The sequence below is a fragment of the Pseudophryne corroboree genome, chromosome 3 (genome assembly GCF_028390025.1).
Source record: "Pseudophryne corroboree isolate aPseCor3 chromosome 3, aPseCor3.hap2, whole genome shotgun sequence".
NCBI lineage: Eukaryota > Metazoa > Chordata > Amphibia > Anura > Myobatrachidae > Pseudophryne > Pseudophryne corroboree.
This window is the reverse complement of record NC_086446.1, coordinates 795,200,317-795,220,392: the sequence shown is the minus strand read 5'-3', so window position 1 is coordinate 795,220,392 and position 20,076 is coordinate 795,200,317. Positions and strand designations below refer to the sequence as shown.

The 20,076-nt window shown below is 51.0% G+C and overlaps 1 protein-coding gene across 1 annotated transcript in view; it reads left to right on the top strand.

Annotated features, from left to right (window-relative positions):
- Positions 1-307: 307 nt before the first annotated feature.
- The window catches only part of LOC135056898 (VPS10 domain-containing receptor SorCS3-like), a 1,027,710-nt gene continuing 1,007,941 nt past the window's right edge, over positions 308-20,076 (top strand). Inside the window, 1 exon segment of the mRNA XM_063962650.1 lies at positions 308-1,955. Coding sequence (XP_063818720.1) covers positions 1,236-1,955 — 720 coding nt within the window. The 5' untranslated portion in view covers positions 308-1,235.

The window sequence follows — 20,076 nt, the reverse complement described above, 5'->3', positions numbered from 1 at the left end:
TGTTGTGGAACTACAACTTCCAGCATTTCATGCTGTCCCACAGATCCCCCCCACCCCCCATCCCCCCTCAAGTGGACAGCAGTCTAATTTTCAGCAGAAGGTTACACAACCTGTGCCTCTCTATCTGTGGTGGAACTACAAGTCCCAGCATACCATTGGTTACCTCTCTCTCCCTAGCTGCACATTGCACTGGATATACTGAAGAGTTAAGCGATGCTGAGTATGACCCAGACAGAACTAAGGAGTTTTTGTTGAGGGAGAACACGTCCCCCTCCTCTCCCCTCTCCTCCCACCCATCCCTCAGAGTGCTTCAGTCTTCTCAGTGGTCCAGAGAGCTCAGACAGCCCAGCTCCTGCTATCTGCACAAGGATGCCTGCTCTGCTCCCTGCCCCAGCTGCCTGCTGCTCCCTCTGCCATGCAAGCTGGAGGCAGCTCCTGCTCCTCTGAGTCTTACTCACACAGTGATGACAGCAGCTGAAGGGAAGCCTCACACCTACCTACATGCAACTGGCTGATCTCATCCCGGGTAGTGTGGGCAGCAGCTGCACCCGGTGCCTGGGACTGAGCGGGCTGCAATACGGCACAGAGCACCCAGGCTGCTGGAGGATGCTGCCCTGATGCCATCTGTGGGTGCTGCCCTGGCACCAGGGGCACTAGCTGTGGATGCTGCCCTGACACCAGTGTCACTGCTGTAGCTGTGGATTCTACCTGATACCAACTGTGGGTGCTGCCCTCATACCAGGATCACCAGCTGTGGGTGCTGCCCTCTTACCAGGATCACCAGCTGTGGGTGCTGCCCTCATACCAGGATCACCAGCTGTGGGTGCTGCCCTCATACCAGGATCACCAGCTGTGGGTGCTGCCCTCACCAGGATCACCAGCTGTGGGTGCTGCCCTCACCAGGATCACCAGCTGTGGGTGCTGCCCTCACTAGGATCACCAGCTGTGGGTGCTGCCCTGATACCAGTGGCACAGCTGCCGGATTTGGGGCTCTGTGGTTGCACCTTGCATTGGGAGACACTGACAAATGGCATCTGAATTGCAGTGAGTGTGCCCAGTGTGGGGCTCTGAGACTTGGCACCAGCACCCCCCACCCCCCCTCCCTGATCCCACATTACAGCACTTTCCCATTTGCACCCCTATTTCTGTGACCACTACAAAGGCTGCAGCAGCAGATGAGACTGAGCAGGACCGGAGCTTTGGGGTAAGACTCCCGGACCGTCCCTGGCATCAGCATGGGGCGCTGCACATCGGGGGCGCTGGGGCTCCTGTGGATCTGTCTCCTTCTCTGCGCCCCGGCCAGTGGGGGCATCACTTGCAGGCACTGTCACACCCAAATCCGGGTGCGGGACCACGGAGTATGGCAGGGTGGCATGGGGCAGCGCAGGGTGCTCAGAGAAGTTCTACAAAACTCGAGTGAGGGTGATGGGGGTCAGGAGAGACCCGGGGTCCTCAGACTGCAGCTCATCAGTGGCTCCCACCCAGGAACCCCCAACAAGGCAAGTGACCCTAACAGGGGAGACCATAGAGGGACTGGTTTTGGAAAGAGTGGGGGTGAGCCCAAACAGGACTGGCAGAAACTGACTAGGGTGAGGAGAGACCAGCCTGGGGTGGGCAGACTACCCACCGACCCCAATGAGGAGGACCCTCTGGCCAGTGACCCCAAACAGGACTGGCAGAAGGTTCCCAGGGTGAGGAGAGACCAGCCTGGGGTGGGAAGACTGGGCAAGGAGATCATGTTACCCACCGACCCCAATGAGGAGGATCCTCTGGCCAGTCTCACCTCAGATGGACAGAAGGTGAAGAGATCTGAAGCCAAGGGGTCCAGAGAAGAAGTCAGGTTAAACCGAGCCAGGATGGATGAACTCAGACTCAACAGTACCAGCTTCCCCCTGACTGGAGACTCAGCCCACAACCAAGCCATGGTGCACTGGACAGGGGGGCTCAACAGCAGTGTGAGTACCCCAAACCCTCTTCTGTCAATGATGGGGCATGTGTTATTTATTGGTGTCACTTACCCCTCACCTCAGACCCCCCCCTAGTGCCCCCCATCTCCCATGTGCTGCACAGAATACCCCCATCTGAGTCACACACCGAGCTTCCCCCGAATCCCCCAATAATCTGCAGGTAGCCATCAGGTAATTACACAGCATCATCATTCCCCCATCACGGCTGCTGCAGGGAATACACCGAGACAGCACTGGGAGGAATGAGATCCTTCAGCCATTAAAACGAAATAAAATGAGCAAAACATCAGTCGTTGTGGAACTACAAGTCCCATGTCAGTCTGGTCATGCTGGGGCTTGTAGTTCCCCACAGTTGGATAGATTTTAGTGGTTCCCACACTTGGTCTTTGGGGTACCCTAACAGTCCAGGTGCTATGGACATCCTTGCTTACGCACAGGTGACTAAATTAGTACCTGAGCCAGTATGATTATACCACCTGTGCACAAGCAGGGCAATCCTTAGAACATGGAATGTTAGGGTGCATTTAGGATCCAGTTTGGGAAAAGCCTTTGTGCATAGATATGTAGATGGTGCTTGTCCAGCTGAGTGCCCATCATACTGTACACTGCCAGGGTGCTTGCAGACCCCATTCATTAGCTGCTGCTGTATATATCTGTACTGAGTACCTGGAGCAGGCTGCTGCATGTGCCCTGACTACTGATTTCTGCTATTCACAGCTCTGGCTGATTTATGGTTTAACTCCTTTCAGATTCCTCCCAAGTTGAGAGAAGCCCCACAGACATGACATTGTGCTCCTGGCACTGGGGACTGGGGACTGGCCACAGTGGCCAGTGTGTGTGTGTGTGATCATTGCTCTGGTGTGGCTGGGAAGGGGTTAATGCGTTCTGCTGCATGCAGCTGCTGCTGCTACAATGTAACAAGGAGGTGATATACTGTATATGTATGTATATGTATGTGGCACTATGTAACCGTCTCTGAGGCAACTTTAGGGGAGCAATTGAGATGTAATAACTCCAGATCTGGGTGAAAACAGGGTACCTGGGCTAGGGGTGCACTGGCCACATGGGCTAGTAGCTGGCACTATGGGGCTGAACTCTAAATTGCATTGTAAGAAACAACCTGTCTCAGCATTTGTGGGCTGCATGCAACAGCAGCCAGTATTTACTCTGCATGCAAATTTAATGTATCTGCCCCCTTGTATTGCAGAATAGGTTGCCCAGGTACACAGTTATTTGCTTTATTTTTTTGTGTTGCTCCCAACTCGGAATTAGCCCCTACATGTGGGTAAATGGGAAGAGTGAGATGTAATACAAGTTGGTGCTTCAGTGTTTATAAACTGCATTGGCCGACATGTGTTACCATTGTAGGACGATGCAGTATGGCAGCTCGCCAGCAGGGGGCGCCCTTGTACCCAGCATTGGTGTGTGCGGAGAATATAATGCAGGAATTCTATTTCCTAACTCATTACACTGTGTTTTATGTGATATGATGTAACTCTCGGCAGTTTATCTATTGATTAATTCATATTGTCCTATTTTTGGGACTGTATCCAGTGTTAGAGGGAAAAAGCTGATTTCTGTATGTGCTGTCAGTCACTGAGCTGCCCACAGTCAGGGCATACAGGGCAAGCAGAGATCTGTGCTGGCATTCGGTGATGAGGCAGGAAAAATGGTTCCCCTGCTGTAATTTCACAGGAGCGGCCAAAGCTCCAAATCATCCTGTCAGTCTGTATGTGGGGATGGAACTGCAGATTTTATGTTAGGATTCAGCGCTGTGGCTGGTACTCTGGGCAGGGGTGGCTGGTACTCTGGGCACTGGCAGGGGTGGCTGGTACTCTGGCAGGGGTGGCTTGTATTCTGGGCAGGGGTGACTGGTACTCTGGGCACTGGCAGGGGTGGCTGGTACTCTGGGCACTGGCAGGGGTGGCTGGTACTCTGGCAGGGGTGGCTTGTATTCTGGGCAGGGGGTGACTGGTACTCTGGGCAGGGGTTGCTGGTACTCTGGGCAGGGGTGACTGATACTCTGGCAGGGGTGGTTGGTACTCTGGGCAGAGGTGAATGGTACTCAGGCAGGGGTGGCTGGTACTGTGGGCAGGGGTGGCTGGTACTCTGGCAGGGGTGGCTGGTTGTCTGGCAGGGGTGGCTGGTACTGTGGCAGGGGTGGATGTTACTCTGGGTAGGGGTGGCTGGTACTCTGGACAGAGGTGGCTGGTACTCTGGCAGGGGTGGCTGGTACTCTGGCAGGGGTGGCAGGTACTCTGGAAGGGCTCTTGCAGGGTTACATTTGTGTCTCCAACTATCCTTGGCTGATTGGGGATGCCCTGATTTACTGGCCAACGCTTTTGCACACTGAACTAATTAGTAGCTATCTATCTATCTATCTATCTATCTATCTATCTATCTATCTATCTATCTATCTATCTATCTATATCTATTGTCTTAACATACTATACTGTATATGCAAAGTAATGGTGCAAACTAGTATAATGTTTGCGAAGACACTATGAATGATTTTATATATATATATATATATATATATATATATATACACACATATGTATATATGACTGAGAGAAAAATAAAGCAGGGTATTCATATACAAAAAAATCGGCAAAAATATATACAGAAAGAGCTTTATATGGGTATGTTTATATATGTAAACTATATCTATAGGTGTGTATAATATTTATATGTGTGTGTGCAATAAGCACAAAATACAGTATCTATATAGTGTATATCAATGTCTATCTATCTATCTATCTATCTATCTATCTATCTATCTATCTATCTATCTATCTATCTATCTATCTATCTATCTATCTATCTATCTATCTATCTACTCAGTACATCAATATGTATGTGTATACCCAGGATTGCTGTGAGTGTGTTATCTCTGACACATGTCCTTTCATTTGACTGACAGTAAACACTATTATTTCAGCGCTATGCGCGGAGCCTGACTCAGCCAAGTACTATATTATTTACTTATGTAATTGACGCTGGGCATCTGTAATAATCTGTCTCCGTGCAATAGGCTGACAGGCAGAGTCCAGGAGAGGCAGACATCCCAGTGTCTGCACCGTATGCCGAAGTCAGGTACATCTCTGCACAGCAATAGCTGCAGATGTGTCTGAGCCCAGTAGTGCACCGCCGTTGTGTGTGTGTGTGTGTGTGTGTGTATGTGTATATATATCTTTCTAAGTGTTGATGTATAAGTTGTGACACAAATTGTATTAAAATTAAATAACAATTAATACATTATATATATATATGAGATATACCAGATATTGTTGCAGGCGCTGTGTGATCGTACCATTGCACTGAGGTGGGAGCCCTAGGTATTGCGCCATTTGGTACACTGCCGCCGCTAAATGCGGGCTGTATGAGATCTTGTGCATTGCTGATAAGCCCTGGATGTGCAGTCTGTCTAAAGAGTAAACAAATGATACTGAAGTTGGAGCGAGACACAATGCAGGAGGAGACATTATGGACCGACCTGCTTTTCATTAGGAAGTAAACACATTACTGAGGCATGAGGAAATTTGTGCCTCATGCCTCCAAATATGTCAACTTCTAGTGGAGTGTTTCCCAACCTCAGTATTCAAGACACATTAACAGTCCGGGTTTTAATTATATCTATGCTTTAGCACAGATGGTTAGATTAAAATAACTGACGTTCTTAATGAAGTCACCTGTTCACAAGTATGACTGTCCATAAAAGCTGGACTTTAGTGTGCCTAGAGGACTGTGGTTGGTAACCCTTGTTCTAGTAAACTAAGTGCCTGCAATATCATAAATAGAAAATCACTGCGTCCATTATGTGTAAGTTACACTCTGCCCATGTTGTATGTATTGTTAAACCACCAGTGATGGCGGCACAGTGGTTAGTATTGCTGTTTCACAGTACTGGCGTCATGGGTTCAGTTCTGGCCAGGGCCCCTTCTGCATACTTGTCTACTCTCCCAAAAATTTGTGCAGTACTCCTGGATTCCTAGAGAAGGTCGGTGATCTTACCCCTTCTGTTTCCCCTAGCGGATTCACAGAGAATTGCGTCATGATGGCCCCACCCCCTGCTGGGTGATGGGGTGGAGCCTGTTGTTGTGATCACCTTGCTCTTGCCCCCTTGCAGGGACTGATGTGACTGATTCTCTGTACGGTGCTCGGTAATAGGTTGGCGCTACACACATCTCTGATAATGATTCAGTTTGACTGGTCAGGTATAAGTTTGACTTAGAGGCACCTGGCGACTTCCGCACCTGTATTAGTACATAACCTCCATATGTACCGAGCTTTCTGCGGCAGCTGTGAGTGGCGCTTGGCGGTGTCTTCTGCGCCCTCCACCCCTACTCCGTCTCACGTCCTGCTCCCCATAGTCATAGGACTAAAATGGAAACCATGGGCCTAATTCAGAGTTGATCGCAGCAGCAAATTTGTTAGCAGTTGGGTAAAACCATGCGCACTGCAGGGGGGGGGGGGGGCAGATGTAACATGTGCAGAGAGAGTTAGATTTGGGTGGGGGGTGTTCAAACTGAAATCTAAATTGCAGTGTAAAAATAAAGCAGCTAGTATTTACCCTGCACAGAAACAAAATAACCCACCCAAATCTCTCTCTCTCTGCACATGTTACATCTGCCCCACCTGCAATGCACATGGTTTTGCCCAACTGCTAACACATTTGCTGCTGTGATCAACTCTGAATGACCCCCTATGCCACTTGCGGTAGGTGAGGGAACAGATGGGGTGTAAGGGGAGAGAGTTTGACATATATACTATACAGTTAGAAGATGCTAATTTAAGGAACTGTGGAGTTTCTTGTATAGTCTGTATTTTGTTCTTACATTTAAAAAATTACAAATGACTCCTTTATCCTGCAATATCCAAAATCATTGGGGCCTGGATTAAACAATTAGAGCCAAAACAAGAAGCACAGAATGTTTCCTACTCGTTACATCCATTAAATGTTTCCAGCTCTGTCAATACGTGGAAAGTTCTGTGTATGTGCTATGGAAATGTTACCCAGCCGTCTCCACATGGGAGGGATGGGACCCGAGATATTGTTCTTTACTTGCCTGAGTATAATCAATGACTGTAAGTTCTCCCTACACCCCCCCTCCCTCCTCCTAGTACTCCGGATGCCCTGTAGTGGATGTTGGACGGATATTTCCGCCGGTGGCTTGGGAAGAGCTCTGTTATTTCTGTTGATAAATCTGATTGGTTACAGATGTCCGGGGCTGTAATATTTGTGCGATGCTTTATAGCTACACAGCTGCGTGACCCAAAAACCTGTTGTAAAGCACATTTAGCGTGAGATTCTGCTGTACAGAACATAAGCTCCGGGATGTTTTCTCCGACGGGGAATACCACTGGCGAGGACACGCCGGTAGCTCTCCATAAATATGGGATAGCCGGAAGTAGAGCATTATCACCAGTTAATAAGTAAATCCAATTGTGTTCCATTTGGAACACGTGAAGGGGTCTATTTATCAATGTCAGGCGCTATCTAGCAATCTGTGGGGTCTATTTACTAAGCTTTGAAGAGAAATAAAGTGGACGGAGAGATAGTACCAACCAATCAGCTCCTAGCTGCCATGTTACAGGCTGTGTTTGAAAAATAACAGGAGTTGGTAGGTCTTTTTTGTTGTCCAGTTTATCTCTCTCCCAGGCTTAATACATAGACCCCTGTCTCTCTGCTTATTGCAGGTATGCACTGCGACCAGTGCAGAAAGTAGGGTGGTACGGGGGCATTACAGTGTGTGTTATAATATGTAATACGCATTACGGTGTGTTGTATAATGGTTTAGTGGGTATTATGGTGTGTGGCATAATGTGTAATGGGCATTACGGTGTGTAGAATAATGTGTAATAAGCATTATGGTGTTTGGCATAATGTGTAAGGGGCATTATGGGGTGTGGCATAATGTGTAATGGGTATTACGGCGTTTGGAATAATGTGTAAGGGCATTACGGTGTAAGGCATAATGTTTAATGGGCATTACGGTGTTTGGAATAATGTGTAAGGGGCATTACGGTGTGGGGCATAATGCGTAATGGGCATTACGGTGTTTGGAATAATCTGTAAATGGCATTATGGTGTGTGGCATAATGTGTAATGGGCATTACGGTGTTTGGAATAATGTGTAAGGGGCATTATGGTGTGTGGCATAATGTGGCTATGCTCCTATTGTCATGTGGCCACTACCCTAGTTTCATGTGACCACGCCCCTTCATGACACATGACCACGCCCATTTTCATTATCAGTACCACTAAGAAAAAAATTCTACTTGCACCACTGCCTGCGACAAACTCTACTCCTTCTCTATATATAATCAGTATTCTTAAATAAACCAATAAGCTAATACTATAACCACTATTTGCAATTCACCATCTCAGATAAAAGAATCCACCAGATATAATAATCCCTCTGAGGTTTCACCCCTAACATGACTGTGTGTGTTTTTCCAGTAGGAGACTGTACCCTAAAGGTCTGACTGACACATAGACGTCACGCATGCGGCTTCCAGTCAATAAGCTTAATCACAGACCATAAATATAACGATAATTTCTGTTCTAATTAGAAGAGTTATAGTGTGTTCTGTGCGGCTTTAATCAGGGGGATGTTTCAGCTTTCCCTTCAATGAACATTTTCCATAAACGTTGCAATAATCTTATAAATGTTCCGGTAGATGTTCTATACCAGCTTTGAGCGTTGCCCTGAATTCAAACTGTAATTACGTTTGTTCCGCCAAGTGATCTACATGTGGTTTTCACTAGAAAAGAATGAAAAAGGAAGAGCTATTTTAAGCCAGTTATTAAGGCGGGAATAGGTATAATTTAGACATCTTTAAAGCATCCGAACCGCAATGATTCATATGCGCTGTCAGCCGTGGCGATGCTTTTCTGGCTACCTTCTGCAATATGTAAATGACTGATGACAATCAGTATTGCAGGCCGGCCCCACGGACCAGCGTTCTCCCTGCTTTACCACTGATTTGTATTATTCAAATACTAGTACACTAATCCATTTTCGAGACTCATTCCGTGCGAGGCTGATCTCATTTCCACCTGCTGGAGAAAAGTAATCAATAGAAAGTTATTATGCGAATGTAGCCTACGGCAATCACCTGAATTATATTGGAGATTCAATATTAGTGTGACACGAATGTTACCTGTGGATTGAAATGTTGCTGTATTTAATGTGATGGCCAAGTCTTGTTATATCACTGCCTGCAATGTTCTAGGTTGCAGCTGGTGTTGCAGCGACAATCTGGGTATTGTGGCGAGCTCGGCAGATTACTGTGCTGCAGCCGGTGTTGCTGGGATAGTCTGGGCATTGTGGCAAGCTCGGCAGGTTACTGTGCTGCAGTCGGTGTTGCTGGGATAATATGGGCATTGTGGCGAGCTCGGCAGGTTACTGTGCTGCAGTCGGTGTTGCTGGGATAATATGGGCATTGTGGCGAGCTCGGCAGGTTACTGTGCTGCAGTCGGTGTTGCTGGGATAGTCTGGGCATTGTGGCGAGCTCGGCAGGTTACTGTGCTGCAGTCGGTGTTGCTGGGATAATATGGGCATTGTGGCGAGCTCGGCAGGTTACTGTGCTGCAGACGGTGTTGCTGGGATAGTCTGGGCATTGTGGCGAGCTCGGCAGGTTACTGTGCTGCAGTCGGTGTTGCTGGGATAATATGGGCATTGTGGCGAGCTCGGCAGATTACTGTGCTGCAGCCGGTGTTGCTGGGATAGTCTGGGCATTGTGGCGAGCTCGGCAGGTTACTGTGCTGCAGTCGGTGTTGCTGGGATAATATGGGCATTGTGGCGAGCTCGGCAGGTTACTGTGCTGCAGTCGGTGTTGCTGGGATAGTCTGGGCATTGTGGCGAGCTCGGCAGGTTACTGTGCTGCAGTCGGTGTTGCTGGGATAATATGGGCATTGTGGCGAGCTCGGCAGGTTACTGTGCTGCAGACGGTGTTGCTGGGATAGTCTGGGCATTGTGGCGAGCTCGGCAGGTTACTGTGCTGCAGTCGGTGTTGCTGGGATAATATGGGCATTGTGGCGAGCTCGGCAGGTTACTGTGCTGCAGTCGGTGTTGCTGGGATAGTCTGGGCATTGTGGCGAGCTCGGCAGGTTACTGTGCTGCAGTCGGTGTTGCTGGGATAGTCTGGGCATTGTGGCGAGCTCGGCAGGTTACTGTGCTGCAGTCGGTGTTGCTGGGACAGTCTGGGCATTGTGGCGAGCTCGGCAGGTTACTGTGCTGCAGTCGGTGTTGCTGGAATAGTCTGGGCATTGTGGCGAGCTCGGCAGGTTATTGTGCTGCAGTCGGTGTTGCTGGGATAGGCTGCGCATTGTGGAGAGCTCGGCAGGTTACTAGGCTGCATCCGGTGTTGCAGTGACAATCTGGGCATTGAGGCAAGCTTGGCAGGTTACTAGGCTGCAGCCGGTGTTGCTGAGATACTGTAGGCTGTGCATTGAGGCAAGCTCGGCAGGATACTAGGCTGCATCCAGTGTTGCAGCAACAATCTGGGAATTGAGGCGAGCTCGGCAGGATACTAGGCTGCATCCGGTGTTGCATTGACAATCTGGGAATTGAGGCGAGCTCGGCAGGTTACTAGGCTGCATCCGGTGTTGCAGTGACAATCTGGGAATTGTGGCGAGCTCGGCAGGTTACTAGGCTGCATCCGGTGTTGCAGTGACAATCTGTGCATTGTGGCGAGCTCGGCAGGTTACTAGGCTGCATCTGGTGTTGCAGTGACAATCTGGGAATTGAGGCGATCTCGGCAAGTTACTAGGCTGCATCTGGTGTTGCAGTGACAATCTGTGCATTGTGGCGAGCTCGGCAGGTTACTAGGCTGCATCTGGTGTTGCAGTGACAATCTGTGCATTGTGGCGAGCTCGGCAGGTTACTAGGCTGCATCCGGTGTTGCAGTGACAATCTGGGAATTGTGGCGAGCTCGGCAGGTTACTAGGCTGCATCTGGTGTTGCAGTGACAATCTGTGCATTGTGGCGAGCTCGGCAGGTTACTAGGCTGCATCTGGTGTTGCAGTGACAATCTGTGCATTGTGGCGAGCTCGGCAGGTTACTAGGCTGCATCTGGTGTTGCAGTGACAATCTGGGAATTGAGGCGATCTCGGCAAGTTACTAGGCTGCATCTGGTGTTGCAGTGACAATCTGGGAATTGAGGCGATCTCGGCAGGTTACTAGGCTGCATCCGGAGTTGCAGTGACAATTTCGGCATTGTGGCGAGCTCGGCAGGTTACTGTGCTGCAGCCGGTGTTGCTGAGATACTGTAGGCTGTGCATTGTGGCGAGCTCGGCAGGTTACTACTAGGCTGCATCCGGTGTTGCAGTGACAATCTGGGCATTGAGGCAAGCTTGGCAGGTTACTAGGCTGCATCCGGTGTTGCAGTGACAATCTGGGAATTGAGGCAAGCTTGGCAGGTTACTAGGCTGCATCCGGTGTTGCAGTGACAATCTGGGCATTGTGGCGAGCTCGGCAGGATACTAGGCTGTATCTGGTGTTACAGAGGCATGTCTGGCCATTGTGGCGAGCTTGGCAGGTTAATGTGCTGCAGTCGGTGTTGCAAGGACAATCTGGCCATTGTGGCGAGCTCAGCAGATTACCCTATAGCGCGGACCTCAGGGCGCCTTTGCTGCAGAAACAAATCTCATATGACATTACAGTACTTTACGTGTAGCCTTATGAAACTTGTGAGCAAACTTTTATTTTCTTTCCGAAGGTGCACCTGTTTTCTTTACTTGATGCACAGAAACGTTCATTACAGTCAAAGGGAAAGAATTGTTCCACCTGGTCTGAATTTATCACATTATAGGACAGTGGTTCCACAACTTGGTCCTCAAGGCACCAGATTTTAAGGATATCTATCCTTAAAGACAGGTGACTTACTACCTTAGTCAGTTTGATTATACCATCTGTAAACAAGTGTGGATATCCTTAAAACCTGGACAGTTAGGGTGCCTCAGGGCTTTAGTTTGGGAAAACCTTTTAATAGACAAATGGAAATATCATATAGGCTTACAATACTATCCATTTAAACCAGGACACTCCTAAAATACACAGGTTCTGTGGCTGATTAAAACCAGGTGAAATACAGGCTTGTAGTCAGCCAGCCACAGAACCTGTATAATTCATGAGTCTCCCGGTTTAAAGGGATAGTATGGTAAGCCATATTATAATACAGTATACAATATTATGTACTTTGATGATAAGCATGGTTCCCTGCTGGTCCAGGTTGAGTATCGCTACCCCATGTTGTTTCACATGTGCAGTTCTTATAAATAGAGTGCAAGCAGTTCGTGTCAGCGCGAATAGCCCTGAGACTAGTCATCCTAATCTCCTAGCAACAGGCTGCGTAACACAGTCTGCAGACAAAGGCTGAATTGATGTCTATTGCCAATTAAATGATTTTAATGTTCAGCTACAGACGTTTCCCACTTACCTGTTGTAAAATCCTGCACGTACCATTATATTGTCTATTCTGCGTCCAGGGACCATAAGGGTGTGCACAGCTCTAAATGGTGAAAGGATAAGTAACCTCCAGTCCTCCTTGCAGTGTTACTTTGGAAAACATTTCCCTTAACCCCGTCCTTTGCGCTGTTGGGTCCCAGGAGACATATACTGTAGACCCCACACTGCGGAACCCTATTTAGAAAAGGATGAAATCAGAGGTCTCTGTCAGGTCAGCGTTCTGCCCCGTCCCTCCATTTACAGGTCACTAAAGCTGCCTATGCCCCAACCGTTATTGCACCGGGCCCACTGCTTTGGCGACTGGATACGCAAACACTTCAGCGACACAGTCGCCACCGCGATCTCTGGGCGTCCGCTCAGCTATCTCTCAGTTACTGGCCAAGACCACCCAGCACTTTTCCAAGGCGTCTCTGATACCGTGCATAGTAGGCGTTATAGGAGGTCTCCTAAAATGCACCCAAAACTCGCTTTTTCTGAGCTTTGGCCGCGTTACCGTATGTATGATCTATGTGGTGTTATCCAATAGAAGCCTATAGATTTCCTTTTGCATTTCCCCAGAGATAGATTCAATCGGATCCCTGCCAGCACGCCACACCCTCCGCGGCGCCATGCAAAGGACAGATCTTATCGGGCGAGCTGTCCTTTGCAATTTTAATCACTTTTCTAAGTACATACCAGAGTTTTTAACGCCAGTATGTACCTGATAAATGGTGGAATGTATTGCATTGCGGATGCGATGCTTAGTACAACCCGCCCGTAACTTAAATGACAATAAAATGAGCATTCGGTGGCAAGAAATAAGGACTAGCCTGAAGGGTCCTCAGGATACCCAGAAATTCTGTAATGTTACAAGAGAAAAACACTGAGCTGTGCAGAGTGAGATCACACTGACGGCCACTAGGGGGAGCAATGCCCTTTAAAACGACGCCGGCAGCTCTGTGCTATCAAATCAAATATAGGAGTGTTGTGCAGAGTAATAGCAAAGATTTATTGTGACCATTATTAACCCTCTCTCCGTGATATTGATGTAGTGATGACGCAACGCGCGGCGTTACAGATTTTAATGGCCGTACGCACGCCTCTCTGCTGCCATCACTATAACGCGATGAGTCAGCGTGGAGGACAGCGCAGATGTCGGCACCAATAAGGGTGACGAAAGCCTGGAACCGCCACTTACGCCGTATGAGGTTAAGATTTGCAGACCAGACTTAATGGCGTCCATTTGATTACCCTTAATGCCTCAGAGGGGTGTCTCCATGACATAATAGGTGACACTTCTGACCCCTTTTAGAGGATGCGTCTCAGAAGATAGTTGCAGCGTGAGATCTGCCGTCAGTAACTGTGAGGCAACATGTGCAGTGTTCCTTGCAAATCCCGCTGGGGGGAAATGCACTAGATCATCCGTTCACATATCAACAGGGCCGTAACCAGGAGTGTGCGACCGGAGCCCGTGCCTGGAGTGCAAGACTGAGGGGGCAGTATGGTCCCTACCAGGGGCTGGCTGGCCAGGGGAGCAGGGTGCCATCTGCTCCCCCGGGACAGTGCAATTTAAGTGTTCCAGGGCCATTTTTACATTGCATTCCCTGTGAAAAGCTGGGCCACTTGCTTGAGTCTCCCCCCCCCAGGCTGAAAGCTGTCAGCCAGCCCCTGGTCCCTAGCCTGACTACACCACAGCATTCTGTCCTAGCTTTCAGGTTGCCTCCTCAGGAAGCACCCAGCAGCAGGGGCCGTTTAGGAGAGGAGGGGGCCTGTGTGCAGAAACCGTGTGGGCCCCCTCCTCTCTGCAGCCAAGGGGCCACGTGTGCACCACTCACCCTGCGCCAGTGTCCAGCAGCCACCTTCCTGTTCATTGGCTGCTCTCTGACACTTGCGCCAGTGATGGGGGAGGGACTTGGGGGCATGGTGTTGGTGTGACGCCCTCATGCGTATGAAAGAAGGACACAAAGTATTGCGCCTTATGTAGAGTTGATCTTATTTGCGTCTGTGCATCTTTGTTGTTTTGCACCGGACGCTCCGCAGCAGAGCGGACAGACAGTGCAGAGCCTGTTGCATCTCCGCTTGCCGTTAAATAGGGGTGACTGAGCTGTAATGGGGCGTTCTCAAAGGCAAGTTGGATAAAGTAACAATGCGCTTGTTCGCATGATGTGTGTCATATGCAGCACGTATAGAGCAGGTGGCATGCGCTAATGATGGATTAGCGGCACAAGTGTGGGGGCAGGCGCACCATAGAGTGGCGTACGGCTATGCATTAGCCCCATTGCGACTATACGCATCTATTTCCGTGCCTGTGCAGCGGGAGGAGGTAAGGGCTATCTGCGCTCAGCTGCGCCTCATTGAGTATAATAAAGGGTTCGCCATACTGATCGCAGATCACCCCTGTAATGGGCCAGTTCGGAGTCTTATGGTTAGATGGTAGTGGTCAGGGCTGCCACCAGAAATTATGGGGCCCGGGACTGACAAAATAAACTGGGCCCCTCTGTGACATTACATATAGGGGGAGTGTTGTGGACTTACAGGAACGTCCTCCTTGTGCATCAGACTGCTGTTGATTCACAGACTGGTGCAGTGCTACAGGTATTGGCAGTAGGAGCCAGGGGTGGGCCCCTCTCTCTGTAAGGGCCTGGAACACCAGTCCCCGCAGTCTTCCCCTGATGGCTTCCCTGGTAGTGGTTATAAGCCGGCTGGCGATAAGGTCTGGGCAACGCTGGTGTACAAAGAGGCATTTGCACAAAAGGGCCTCCGATCTCATCAATGTCGTTTCCATGCTGTTATTATTTATCCATGTTGTTTTGGAAGACAATTAATTTGAACTCGTATTTAAAGCTGACGTCTGAAACAAGGTGAGCGAGATTCCTACTTGTCCGCGACCTGGGCCACAAACTTCCCACTTCTACCCCTGTCCCAGGATCTGGCGGAATAAAATGTGCGATGTCTTCTTTCCCGGCGCAAATGTCTCCATCCGCACCCCACCTGCGCTAATAGCAGGAGGCAGCTAGAAGTCAGGAATGAATCATCTCCCCATACGTATAATCCTCCCCCGCGTTCCTACAGGCGTCCCACCTTTGCCCCATTCATGCGGATGCGAGGTCTGCTCTGCAGGGTGCACGGTGGGAGTTACGCACGTCACTCGCGGTGACTCCATATTGCAGAGCAGCAGCTGCTGTGCGATATATTTTAGGTTTCAATAGTAGGAAATATAAGTGAAATGGCAAATTGTGCTATATACTCTGTGCTCCATAATACAGTATATAATACACATAATATATTCTAGAATTGTCAAACTGATCATCTATAACATACGTATATATATTCCTGCGTTCTGTAATCCACAATGGAGCAGATAATATTCACGCCACCCCTGGAGTCTAACCCCTAGCCACCACCCCAGGCGGGTTAGGGTTAGGGTAGGGGACAGGGGAGGAGTAAAATAATTACCCCGTCCCCTGTCTGCGTTCTCATTGTCAGGATGCCGGTGACAGTCATATGACCGCCGGGTTCACGTACCCAACCCTAATATACGTAATATAGTCTATAATACACCAATCCATAATATTATATATAAAATATATTCCACAATGCTCTAATCCACAGTATAATGGGGGTCATTGCGACCCGATCGCTCGGTGCAGTTTGTCGCAGCGCAGCATTCGGTTCAGAACTGCGCATGCGCCGGCACCGCAGTACGCCTGCGCATGGCAGCCGTCGTTGCCTAGCTATTGCCTCTGAGGCAGAGGCGGTCGCTGGGCGGGAGGGGGCTGGACGGCGGCGTTGAGCGTGGCCGGACCGTTGGGGGGGCGGGCTACGGTGGCTGCGTGACGTCACACGCAACCGCTGCGGGCCGGGGAGCGACGAGTAGCTCCCGGCCAGCACACTAAAGCTGCGCTGGCCGGGAGCTACTCTTGAAGTGCAAAGGCATCGCCGCTGTGCGATGCCTTTGCACTTCTGCGGGGGGAGGGGGGGGGGCAGCACTGACATGCGGGGCGGGCTAGCCCTGTGCTGGGCGTGCCCCCGCATGTCAGGGAAGATGATCGTAGCTGTGCTAAATTTAGCACAGCTACGATCAACTCGGAACGACCCCTATGTACAGTATGCATAATATATTCCCTAGTATCTCCTATATAATAGCCCAGATCTGTGACTTTGTGATTCATTTGCTAATGCTGGGCGGAGTCACAACACTGGGCGGAGTTATTCAAATGAGTCACAGATCTGGCCGAGACTAGGAGCAGAAGCAGATAGTATGGGCATGGCACAGGCAGGGGTTCATACCTCCCAGCTTTCTTCAGGAGCTTTCTTCAGGCAGAAGGAGGGACACACACGCTGCAAAAAGGGGGTGTGGACAACGAAAAGGGGGCGTGTCTTCATGGGAGGATCCCCGTTTTCGTCAGTGATGGGGCATGCCCAGCGCTCTGTGAGCTGCTGGCATGCCTCCAGGGGCTGATTATGAGTCCGGGGGGCCCAGGGCACTTGAGACTGGGGAGCCCTATCTCATTGCTGTGCCTGCTGTGGGGTTGGGGGCGTTGCCTAATCGCGCCTGCGAGGCCACGCCCCTTATGCAAATTGCGGGAATTTTTTTTTTTAATGGAATTTTGGCCCCTCAGCTAGGGCTAAATCCAGAGGAGGTGGTCGCTCCCCCCTACACACCCGCACAGGGAGAAGAAAGCAGGGAGACTGCTGCCTCCCTGTAACACCACAGACCTGCCAACACGCAGCAGCGTGTGCTGACTGTAGCACAATGCTGCCGCTGTTGCTGGCAGGACGGGGGGAGCTTCTGAGCTGGGACAGAGCTACTCCAGCCAGGGGGCCCCCTAAAACTGTGGTGCCCATGGTACGTACCCCCTGCCCCCCCCTTAATCCGTCTCTGCTGCTGGAACCCCCCCTTAATCCGTGCCCCCTGATGCCCCCTCTCCCTCTGTCTCCACTATTCACCGCTGCTCCAGGAGCTTTCCAACGCCTCCCCCCACCACCGCGGGACACTGCGACCCGTTGGTGGGATAGCGGGACAGACCCCAAAAAATGGGACTGTCCCGCGAAAATTGGGACAGCTGGGAGGTATGGGGGTGTGTGAGGGGTATGCCGTACAGACAGACGGGCACTGGCTCACTGTGTGCTTGACCCCCCACATCGGCATACTCAGCAGGGTCTCTCTGGCGCGGAGGAGCGTCACTTTCTGGCACACTCCACGCTTCTTAGCTGCAGTTTTGTGGGGCACCTGCCGCTGTGCAGGTTCCGTACTACCTCTGTTATCTCCAGCCCCGGCAACCCCACCGCTAGCTGCAGCGCTGCCACCCGCAGTGAGGTGCGCCCAACTCCTTCACACACTTTAGCCAGTGGGCAGCGCTTGCGAAGTCCGAGCTGCTTGCAGGCTCCGACCCCCTCCTCCCTCCAGCCGCAGCGTCTCCTGGGAGCTAACCAGTCACTCCCAGTCTCCCCTTACCACAGTGCCCAGCACATGCGCGAGGTCTGCGGTGTGTGACTGAGGAGGGGGGGAGGGATGCGGACGGGCAGAGGAAGCAGGACTCCAGCCTGAGAGAGTTAGACCCGCCAAGTCTCCACCAGCAGCAGATCCCAACAGGTTGGAGTGGAACAGCAGCAGCCGTGACTCCGGTAAGACACATCTGTCTGTCACCACTGTTATGTTCCTAATACCAATCTCTCCCGTGCCCTGTGTTCTGTCATGTCCCTGTCACCCCTAGCCTTGCCCTGTCACCCTTATCCTGGCCCTTTCACCCTTATCCTGGCCCGTTCACCCTTATCCTGGCCCTGTCACCCTTATCCTGGCCCTGTCACCCCTGTCCTGGTCCTGCCGCCCCTACCCTGGCCCTGTCACCCCTATCCTGTCCCTGTCATTTCTGTCCTGGCCCCATCGCCCCTGTCCTGGCCCCGTCACCCCTGTCCTGACCCTGTCACCCCTGTCCTGGCCCTGTCACCCCTGTTCTGACCCTGTCACCCCTGTCCTGGCCCTGTTACTGCATACCCTCCAACTACCTTTTTGGCAGGTACAGCACCCGCAGCACCTCCAGACCCCTCCCCAATGCATCACACCTCCGCACCTTCCCCTCCACCACATGCGGCACTCCACCCCTCCCCCACACGCTATGCCTCCAGACCCCCTACACCACCCGCTGCTCCCACTCCTCCGCTCCTTCACCACCCGCAGCACCTCGACCCCCTCCACCATCCACCACCCCCCATATATGTCTCCCCCCACACCTGCCCCCCTCCACCCGCAGCATCTGCAAACACCCTCATACATCCGCGGTCCCCTCCTCACCCACCCCTCCCCCACCCATGGCACCCCCGCACCTGCCCCTCCACCACCTGCAGCACCTCCGGACCTCCTTCCCCATCCGCCGCACCACCCGTACCTGCCCCTCCCCTCCCCACGGTGCCTCCGGACCCCCTACCCCACCCCCGGCACCCCCACCCGTTCCCATCCCACAGCACCTCCGGAACCCTTCACCCATCCGCAACATCCCTGCACCTGCCCCTCTCCCACCTGTGGCACCCCTGCCCCTCCCCCACTTGCAGTGCCTCCGGACCCCTCCCCCATCTGCAGCCCCACTCCTCTGCCCCTCCCCTACTCATCTGCCCCTCCCCCACCCGCAGCACCTCCCGACCCTTCCCCATCCGCCCCCCCCCCCCGCTTCCGCCCCCCCTCCACCCGCAGCATCTACAGACACCCTCCCCCATCCGCAGTTCCCCCGCACCCGCTATATTCTGTACATCGTGCCCTGCAGGTGCTGTTCACGCCGTTGCAAGTGGCTGCGCCTCCTTCACCATCGCACGCCCTTTCATTGTGCAATATTTAACCACTAACAAAGGAATGCAGGTAATACTCCATATAATACAAATATTGAACCCCAGAAAGGCATGCAAGGGTTAAGGGGGCGTAGCCCCTTGCGACGGTGTGAAGAGCGCCCATAGGGCGCGATGAAGCACCTAGTTATAATATAAGAGAAAGAGAGAGAGAGTGAGAAAGCCAGACGCAATGGGTGTGGTATGTTAGGTAGATTAGACTTAGGTCGACCACTTTTGGTCGACAGTAAGTACGTCGACATGGTTTCTAGGTCAACAGGGACTCTAGGTTGACATGAAAAAAGGTCGACATGAGTTTTTTTTACATTTATTGGGTGTTCTTTCCTTTGTAGAGTGACCGGGAACCCCAATTAGTGCACTGTGTTCGCTCGCCATGCTTCGGGCAAGGTTACCGCTCCCAATTGTAGTCCACGTAGATCGTAAAGTATGAAAAAGTCCAAAAAAAGTTTTGTTTTAAAAAAAAAACCTCATGTCAACATTTTGTCATATCGACCTAGAACATGTCCACCTAGAGTCCTTGTCGACCTAGAAACCCTGTCAACCTACTTACTGTCGACCAATAGTGGTCGACCTAGACAGTGTTGACCTACTTACTGTCGATCTAAAGACCAGATCCCGACATAACAGCTAGACCATAATAACATATACAGTACATAATATATTCCAGAATGCTCTAATTTACAATATACTATAGAATATTCAGAATATATTCCATTTTACTGTAATCAATAATGTAATATGAAGCAATGCCCTTGTGGCTGCAGGCGCCATTATAGCAGTAATCCATTGGGAAATATGGTGCATGTTGTCTTCTG